This window comes from Scardinius erythrophthalmus (genome assembly GCF_964197995.2).
Source record: "Scardinius erythrophthalmus genome assembly, chromosome: 1".
Classification (NCBI taxonomy): Eukaryota; Metazoa; Chordata; class Actinopteri; order Cypriniformes; family Leuciscidae; genus Scardinius; species Scardinius erythrophthalmus.
This window is the reverse complement of record NC_138221.1, coordinates 31,636,480-31,646,825: the sequence shown is the minus strand read 5'-3', so window position 1 is coordinate 31,646,825 and position 10,346 is coordinate 31,636,480. Positions and strand designations below refer to the sequence as shown.

Here is a 10,346-nt window from a genome sequence, read left to right as displayed (position 1 = left end):
TAATCTGCATGTTTTAATTAATATAGTCTCTTTGCTCGGTTTCCGTGTTGTCCTCACACGGCACAGCAGTGGCTGTGGCTGAATCAAAGTGATTATGTTGTTTTGGAAGCCAGCGTGTGGCTAAGATGCGTAAAAACCTTCGGAAGACTGTTTCAAAGGAATTCCCTGGAGAACTGCAGCTGTGTGTGTCCCTAGCGCAGACCGGGTTGGGCAGGTTTCTCACAGAAGTACACTGATCCTTCTTAGTAGTGTAAATTATTCTCTGGGGGGAAAAACATCTTTGGAAAATTAAAGAATGTCATGGAATTCTTAAGATTCCAATCCACACAAACCTCTTAAGAACATGTCCAGGTTATATTTCATCCCAAAATCAACAGTGAAAAATTAACTGATATTTTCCTTGAAGAAAATGAAGGACCATAATTTAGGACCATTATTAAAGTGGACCATGTTGGATCAGTATTTTCATGACAATTAAATACATTTCTTCCTCAATAGACAAAAAAAATATATATATATATATCATATTCTTATAACTGTAATGCAATATATGAAGACTTCAGATGCAAAAAAGTCCATATGACATTTTTATTTTTTCTATTTTTTATTTGGCTCCTATGTTTAGGTTCAGTAATTCACTTTAATGGCAATGAAAAGACTGCTAGTCAGTTATTGAAATGCCTCATTTTTCGAAAATATCACTTAAAAACATAAAAATGCACATTTAAAAGAAAAATGTCAGACGGACTTAAGAGTTTTATGCATCTGAAGTCTTCATATCTTATATAGATATCTTAAATATCATGTATTTGATATTTGTTGTGCTGCCTTTATATTGATTTAAAAAAAAAATTGCATTGATAAAATTAGTGTCAGAGTGCAAAACAAATAATGGTTTTAAAAATAAATTTAATTTACCAAAATATAAATAGATTGTTTTGGGGTGAAATATGAGATTCCCCCAATAAAACATCTGTTTCTATCTTTCCGTTATGAGATTCATTTACAATGATTGAAATCTAGAGAAACAGCCTTGAGAAACACCATTCCCTTGAACATGTTACCCAGTCCCCCGTTACAGTGCACTTGCACACCTCCCTTTGAGCTGGAGTCACGACCGACCCCGAGCTGCTGCAATGCAGCTTCCAGACCTCTTCTCCAATCACATCTGAGCGCAAGGCAAACTTCAGTCTACGATCTGAAATGTGTGTATGTGTGAGTGTGACTTCACACGCTTTAAGAGCGTCCCCTAATGTTGTGGGGGCTTCCTTCGCTCTGGGGGGAATATAGCACAGTCTGTTTTGAAATATGTGATCACTGGACTGTGTCCTCACACAGGCGCACAGACCCCATTATTAACTCATTAAGATTAATAATGTTTGGCGACGGGACACTGGCTTCATTCTGTTATTGAATGCGACGGCCAGATTGCACATTTGTTCCTCGAGCAGTGCAGCAAAATGAGCTGTTACGTCTTCTATTCAATGAGTTAAACACAGAATAACATAGATACAGGCGTACAATGAGGAAATCTTGATTACAATCAGTTCATTAAAATCAACATGAAAGGCATCAGCAACCCAATTTTCTATAAACCCATAACCAGCTACATGTGCTAGATTGCTGGATTGTGTAAAAAGTACTTCTTTTTCAAATCTTTATAATTTATGCATTTGGTAGACGCTTTTATCCAAAGTGAATTACATGGTATTCAAAGTATAGATTTGATCAGTTAATGCATTCTCTGGGAATCAAACCCACAGTGCCATTCTGTTTACAGGAATAGACATACAAAGCTGTTGTTTTTGCCATTAGTGCCATATTAGTCTCCTTCATTAAACTTACATTACAATGAATTACTGTTCATTTGTCAGTAATTTATTCTAGAAAGGATGCATAGAAACAACAAAAAACAATGCCTCAATAGCTATTTGGATAGGCTGTTGGTTTTAACATTACTTTCTTCACCTTTACAAATCAATGAGGTCAATAATGGAGAAAGCTATCCGTTAGCATTATAGAAATGGCAGCTTTCTACCATGCTAACAATGCTAGCTAAACACTGACCACTTGACCAAAATGGTTATCAAATTTGGTGGAAAAAAATACCAGAAATGTTATAAATAGAGTTTATATTTTTATGTTAACTTGATCCCATAATTATAAAATCTCTCCACTGCATGGTTGAGGTTTCAATCAAAATGTCAAATCTCTTCTCAGCTCGTTCATTTTCAGCTGTTGAGTGTGTTTATGTGAACATAAACTGCTACTGTTATCATAATAGATCATAATGTTTCAGGTTTTATTCACTTCATGACATGTTCAGTTCAGTTTCTGTTGTTTTGTGCTTTTTCGTCCTCACGTCAATATGATGCAATAGCATTTTCTTCACATTATGTGCTCACTCTAGTGGACGACTACTGCAACTTCAACATATGGAGACTCACTCGCGGCTAATTAGAAGTGTTGAAAAGACTTTAATTTCTATTGAATAGTTTTAAGATACTTGAGAGTGTAGCAAGATTCCAAGAAACTGATTTCACTTGCTGTGAGTGTTGCACAAACGGTTCAGGAAGTTTTGCGAGCTGTAATGTGTCTGAGACATTTCGCGGGCGAATTACAGTCATTTCAATCAGGAATTTTGTGTGAGTGGAACTTCGTAGATTTCGCTCGTGTTCAAATTTGTCACGCGAATTTGCCTGACCAACAGAAACCTGCTTTAAAAGTGACTTCTGTGTGTGCAGTGCTTCATAAATTGCTTGATGTAACATGACCACACCTTTAGGTTTAGACTTGTAAACATCACTTATTTTGCCCCTTCTGAAACAAACCACCTGCTGTCAGAATAACATGATGCTCAGGGACTGCACTGCACTCAACTCTGCATATTTTGTGAGCTTGCTGCATTTATGATGACCCCCCATGATCTCCCAGCTGTCTCAGAAAACACTAAGGATACAGCCAAGCATCTTTCAACACTTACATGCGGTTAAAATCTCTGACAGTGACACCAGGATTCATCTCGTGTCTATTTTTGGAGGTGGAAACAAAAAGTGACCTTGATATTTAACAGTGAATAGACGGGTCTTTAAGAGATCAGAATGATGACCCAACAACTCCCAAAAACCAAACAGCTCAGTTAATAACACTTTATTGCAGTTTTGTCTCTCCCAGAACTGCACGGTTTGCACTGATGACTACCATACATCATAACTTAAGCTTAGAGCCTATAAAAATGCAGCTTTCTGAGGTAATGTCTATCTAGATATCTAGATCAATGTGAATATTTCCACACAAAACCCCAACCATTACATAAGACCTGGCTGTTGTGGAAATAGATTGTTTTTTATTGTGGTATACAAAGTGGATAAGTGGAAATGTGAGAGAAACCAAACCCCTCTGTCTCATAACATGCAATGTAAAAATGCTATTAGCTTATCAATATCTCAGGAGAGAGAAGTAATCATCCATAGTCACTAACCTATAAAGGTGAACAAATCAACCCAAAAGACACTGGAAAAATGCACGACCAGGGAACTGACTGTATATTCATCAATTTTCTTGTTGCATCACTGTTGCTTTGTGGTTCACATTCAAGGCAGCTGATACCCATTTTCAGTCTCAGGTTATTTTATTTTTGCTATTTTTTACATTTTTTAAGTGTGTCAGCCATTTTTTTTTTCATGAGTACACATTTTCCCTCCAAAACTGCAGACAGTTTATAAAAGTAGTGCGGAAAGAGAGGAGAGCTATTTTGGCGCGCTCTCCTCACATTCACAAGAATCTCCGCCTCAAGACTTCACAAGACCCTCCCCTCCACCCAATCCCAGAGTCCCCTGCCCTCAAACGCCCCCACACACAACCTCTTTACGCAAAAAAAAAAAAGTCCTGTGAGATCCGTCTCCATTTACTCGAAACGGACCCGTGGCAGGAACAGGATTAGCTCCACTGCTCCTCCACGGTTTGTTCGCTCCACGTCCCTCCTTTCCTTCTCTTGTCCTCCTCCTCGGTCTCCCTCCCGCCTGGTTTTCTTCTCTCAGTTTCGCCGGTAGCGGTTCTTGGGCTTTTCCCCACAGCCGGTGGCCTCACAGGAGGACAGGGTCGGGTTCTTGCCGGAGTTGATGCTGCCGAGCAGGGCGGGCAGTTCGTTGGTGATGGCACGCTCGATTTTCTCCAACAGGCAACCGCCCATGTAGGAGCACTGGGCGGACAGCTGCTTGAAGCTGCTCACCGAGTTGATCCCGAAGAAGTCGCGGTAAGCGTCTCGGTTGGGCAGGTCGAACTTGCTGACATTGGTTTTGGCCAGGATGGACTTGAAAATGTAGAACTTGTCAGGATCGTCCACGATCTCTTTGAAGACCAGCTCGGGATCGCTGAAGAAGCTCATCTTTTCCTTGAAGGTCTGCACATAGCGGTCCACCAGGAGAGCGTGAATGCGAACGCGGATGCCGTGCTGGCGGATGAAGGCGATTTTGTTCTCCAGACGGTTCTCGATCACCTGGTTCAGGTCTTCCAGCAAGGATACTTCCTCGCGTTTGAAGAGCTCGCGGCTGGTGTCCGGGGCGTAGTCGTAGGGCCAGAAAGAGCTGACGTAGACACGCGGGGGTTCGGTCACGTTAATGAGGGGCGCCAGACTCCAGAACAGAGCGCCGTAGACACGCATGAGGTCCTGGGTCACCAAGCTGTCGGCCTTATTGAGGATGATACGGATCTGGGACTCCCGACCTTTCAGCTGCCGGAAGAGCATCTCCAATTCGAGACCAACGTCTAGCTTGGTGGGATCGAAAACCACGAAAATGAGGTCTGCGCGATCAATAAACCACTGGCACACGTCGTTGAATGGGTAACCTTGAAGTGAGGGAAGAAATTTTGAAAAGTTAATTACGAATCATAAATTAAAATGCTAAATTCTGGGTATCTATAGGGTTTTTAAAAACTAAATTTGTACAGGTTTTTAAGACCTGTAAAAAAAAAAAAAAAAAAAAAAACAAGGACTTAATACTGCTTATCAGGCAAACAGAGAAAATGCGAGTTTAAAATACTCTAGATGTGTTTAATTTCTATTTTTATACATATACTGATATATCAATACATACAAATTTACGGAGCCCCTAAGGGGACATGGTGCCAGGAAAAAAATGAGATTGGAGGCGAAGTAATAAGTCAATGCTTTTGCTTTCTCTCGCAAATGATGCGTGATTGATTGCGTTCCCTGAGAAACTTTGCATTTTTTTGCAAATGTTTTGCGTTCTCTCTCAAAACCTTTGCTTTCCCTCGCTAAATCGTTTGTGTTCTTTGCGAGGGAACGCAAAGATTCTCGGAGTAACGCAAAACATTTACGAGAGAAGGCAAAAGCATTGCCGAATAATTTTTTTTTCTCCCATCTCATTTTTTTTCCCTTTAGGGGCTCCGTAGGAATTAGAGGTCGAGCGACATTAGATTTTGTTCACATCATAATAATGTTTAAAGAAAGACATTGAAGAGGTTATTGTGCCAAAAATAGTCAGATCTATACACTGAATGTGTTAAATAATGTTCTTTGTCTGGCACGTTCACAGAAAATAGCTTACTTCCGCTTTGTAAAATAAGGTGGATAAACAAGCTTGAAATACACCAGGACTTATTTTGAATATAAAATGTCTATGTTTAAGCACTCTTACAACCACCTACAGCATATTACAATATAAACACCATCATGATTCATTAACAGTAAATTATAGCAATCGCTTAGCATATATGTGCAATGTACATTGATGTAGAACTTGAAACTTACAACGCTCACATGTATTGAATTAAATCAAAGCCTTTTAAAGTTTAATGATCACATTAAGTCGTATCGCGATTCCCGTTTTTCCCATCCCCAAATTTAAGACATGTTAATTAAGACCTTTCTTATACCATTTAATTAATATATGTAAGAATTTTGATGACCTTACATTTGAGTTTAGGACCTGCAGGGACCCTGAAATAACAGGAATCAGTGGAGGTGCTGGAGAAGACTCGTACCTCTCTCCTGCTGCTTGCGGTTCTCGATGATTCCCGGTGTGTCCACGAAGGTGACCCTTTCTAGGAGCTTGTGGGGCATCTCGATGCCAACCAGCTTCTCCAAAAAGTTCTGGCCAAACTTCTCCAGCGGGGAGAAGGAGCGAGAGCTGTCGGCAGCCATGACGATGCCCTCCACGGTGCGGATCTTTTCGCCGTGCATGATGACGGTAAACTCTGAGGTAGTGGGTTCAGCACCTGGAACAACACAAGAAGATGTGAGTCGATGATGTAAATTTGTAATCAAACAGTAAACCAATGAAAACCACTTGACAAGCAACACAGACGGCAGCTTACCTGTATAAAGCTGGTACGGGGTGTCCAGAAGACCCAACAGATAGTTGATCATGGAGGACTTGCCCACACTCCAGGGTCCAAGGAACAGCACCATGGGTTTGGAGGTGATTTCTCCATCTGTTTGAGAAAGAGAGTTGGAGAATAATGGAGTTTTGTATAAAAAAAAAGAAAGAAAATGAGACCAAGAGCAAGAATCACAATTCAAATCACGAATGAACGCAAAAATAAATCATAATATGCATACACTCTTAAAAATAAAGGTTATTTATTGGCGTTGATGATTCCATGAAGAACCTTCTATGGAATCTTTCCATTGCACAAAAGGTTCTTAATAGTGGAAAAAGTTTCTTTAGATTTTACTGAACGGATCGTTTGGGAAACAAAATGCTTTTTCTACAGTATCGCTGTGAAACCCCACTTTTGGAACATTTATTTCTTAAGAGTGTATAGCAAATTTACCTATGAAATTATTAATTAGTCATTATTGAAAACTTTGTCTCCATCATTTTGTGAGGGTTTCTTTACTGGTGCTCGTTCCTGATTCCTAAAGGGAAAGTTCTCCCAAAAATGAAAATGTTGTCATCATTTACTCACCCTCATGTTGTTCCAAATCTGTATGAATTTCTATCCAAAAAATATCTTCTTTTTGTGTTCAGCAGAAGAAAGAAATTCATACAAGTCTGGAACAACTTGAGAAAACTTCATTTTTGGGTGAACTATCCCTTTAAAGGTTCTTTTATCCCTTTAAAATTCCTACCAAAACCCTTGGTAATTGGGTTTTTGTTTATTTGGATATTTCTCTTTGACTTTAGACCTCAGAAATTAAAGTACCATCACACTTGGGTGCACATTCCTGGAAATTGTTTATTGTGTGCAGCAGAAACAGCAAGCGTTAAGACTGATGAATGCGCCATGCAGCATTGTTCAGTGCAAGTGAATCAAAATCATTAAGGACCCAAAATAAGTCTTTACATTGTTGTGTGGATGCATGTGGCATTCTCTAAACCCATGCCAAACCTTTATGTGGGAGTGTTTTTGTTGAACCCTGTACCTTTAATCAAAAACCTTCCTACTAGTTATCTAGAACGCTTTAAAATGAATTAACTTATATAATATAATGAACTTGAATCTCTAAGATAATCACAGTTGCTCCTTCCATCTTCAGTCAATAACACATTAGACAGATTGTACTTCTCTCCCTCACTGGCTCATTTTCATTAGCATCAAATTAAACATGCCATCTGACTTAAGTCTAATGTTTTTACACTACCATTCAAAAGTTTGGGTTCAATAAGATTTGTTAATATTTTTGAAAGTTTCTTCAAAATATTTCTTCGGCTGCATTTATTTGTTAAATGACTGTTTTCTATTGTAATATATTTAAAAATGTAATTTATTCCTGAATTTTCATCATCATTACTCCAGTCGTCAGTGTCACATGATCCTTCACTGCAAAAAATGCTGTTCTTACTTAGTATTTTTGTGTTGTTTCCAGTCCAAAAATCTAAAAATTCTTAAATCAAGAAGCATTTACTAGAGAAGTAAAACTACATAAGAAATTATTTTTTGTTTTCAGATAAACAGTAAGTAACTTAAGTAATTTTTGCTTAAAACAAGCTAAATTATCTGCCAGTGCAGTAAGAAAAAAAAACTTAATTCAAAAAAACTTAATAAAAACATAATCTTAAAACAAGATTATTTTTCTTACTGCACTGGCAGATAATTTAGCTTGTTTTAAGCAAAAATCACTTAATATACTTTCTGTTTATCTGAAAACAAAATATAATTTCTTATGTAGTTTTACTTCTCTAGTAAATGCTTCTTGATTTAAGAATTTTTTGATTTTTGGACTGGAAACAACACAAAAATACTAAGTAAGAAAAGCATTTTTTGCAGTGTTCAGAAATCATTCTAATATGATGATTTGCTGCTCAAGAAACATTTCTGATTATTATTAATGTTGAAAACAGTTGTGCTGCTTAATCAAGTCATTTAAAACTTGCATGTGAGTGCAGTTTCATTTTTGATGAAAAATACACAAAAGCATTTGTTTATGACTTCACCTATTTAAATGCTCGAATTATGCAAATCAGTTTAAATATGCAAAAGAAAATGAACATTTAAATAGGATACAGAACATGTGTTTTTGTGATCAGCAACTTTAATAGTTCTTAACAAAATATTTAATAAAATCAATAGGAAATTAACCTCAAATGTGATCTGTAAAATGAAATGTCACTGTCAGCATTATAAATCCAGTATGTATAATCAAACAAATATAAACATGCTCAAATGAATGAAATCTGAGCTGAATTTGATGCTCAGGAACTTTTTTCCCCATCTGTTTTCATTAGAAAATGTCTAAAGAATGAGCTCAGATGAAGGAATGAAGGCCGCTTTTAGTGAGGACAGAATGAGAGTTCTTTGGGAAGAGAAACTAATTTCATCTTGATTAACTGCAGAACATGTCATTTCTCTGAAGTGCTCCAGAACAGTGCAAACACAATCACTCAAGGCCCCTCAGCACTACACAGTGTAGAGGTCGAGGAGCTCCGCGAGCGGCACAGAAGCTGTGAGTTTGAGTCCAGTCATACTAAACAAATCCTGAGAGCCAGCATCAAACCTTCACGCTCCACAATCTTAAAAATAAAGACTCTTTATTGGAATCGGTTAACCTTTAACATCCATAAAGCTCAAAAGGCTTGTTAAAATGTTCTTCACACTAAGAAAAATTGGTTCTTTTTAGAACTGATCACCGAAAGGTTCTCTGGGGAACCAAAAAAGGTTCTTCTATGGAATGGCTGCAAAAAACTCTTAAAGAACTTTTAATTTTAAGAGTGTAGGATTACTGAAAAAGTGTTCAGTTCACTTAGCCTACCTAAAATTTTGTAAACCCGTTGCCTTAATATAAAATAAGTTATGTGAACTTGACAATTCCACATTACTTAACATAAAGTTTATATACTATCTTAAGGCAACAGGTTTACAAAATTTTGTTTTTTTACTTAAGTCAACTGCTCACTTTTTTACAGTGATCTTTGTTGTAGTCAGCCAACACTGATATGATAACTTTAGTCAGAGTAGATGCTATATATTTAATCTGATGCAATTTCAGAAGTACAGGCTGTTCAGTAGGCTGTGTACTGTCTTTAGGGCTTGTCTAATTTGCACAACCTGTTTTGTGGCATTTCTGCCCAGTAATTTGTATAATTTCAGTGTTTTGTCTGATGATTCATACCCACGCAACAATACAACATTAAACATCACTGGCTCATTTTTAATAGCGTCAGACATTGGCTGCATCCGAAATCACATGCTTCCCTACCATATAGTAGGTGAAAAACAGTATGTGACAAAAGAAGCGTCAGAATTCAAAGTAAACATAAAAGAGTAGGGAAAAGTACCCGGATGACCTACTACTTCCGATGGGATTCTGAAGTTTGCATGCGATGGACACTTTACTGTCCTATGAGGCCACGGGAGAGGATTTGTGAATGGCAGTGAAGCGACGCAACTGACCCGTAGGTCACATGATAATGACAACATGACGAATGTAGTACGTCCGGATTACATTCATATTACACACACTCATATGTAGCGCTCGTGAAGTAATTACTTATTCAAAATAAGTACCTATACTCAAGAAATTGTGATTTCAGACGCAGCCATCTCCACTGTTCAAAAGTTTTGAGGTCAGTAAGATGTTTTAATGTTTTTGAAGGAAGTCTCTTCTGCTTTCTAAGGCTGCATTTATTTTACAGTAAGAACAGTAATATTGTGAAATATTAGTACAATTTAAAATAACTGTTTTCTATTGTAATATATTATGTTAAAATGTAATGTATTCTTGTGATCAAAGCTGAATTTTCAGCATCATTACTCCAGTCTTCAGTGTCACATGATCCTTCAGAAATCATTCTGATATGATGATTTGATGCTCAAGAAACATTTCTGATTATCAATGTTGAAAACAAGGTTTTTGTGCAATTTTTCAGGATTTTATGATG

General features: G+C 37.6%; 1 protein-coding gene across 2 annotated transcripts in view; it reads right to left on the bottom strand.

The window, feature by feature from the left end:
• Positions 1-3,324: 3,324 nt before the first annotated feature.
• Positions 3,325-10,346, bottom strand: part of srl (sarcalumenin) — a 29,367-nt gene continuing 22,345 nt past the window's right edge. For both annotated transcript variants that reach the window (XM_081377948.1, XM_081377947.1), the window contains exons 5-7: positions 6,340-6,456; positions 6,007-6,240; positions 3,325-4,848 (exon numbers count right to left, since the gene is read on the bottom strand). In XM_081377948.1, coding sequence (XP_081234074.1) covers positions 4,037-4,848; positions 6,007-6,240; positions 6,340-6,456 — 1,163 coding nt within the window. In that variant the 3' untranslated portion in view covers positions 3,325-4,036. The remainder of the gene's footprint in view (positions 4,849-6,006; positions 6,241-6,339; positions 6,457-10,346) is intronic.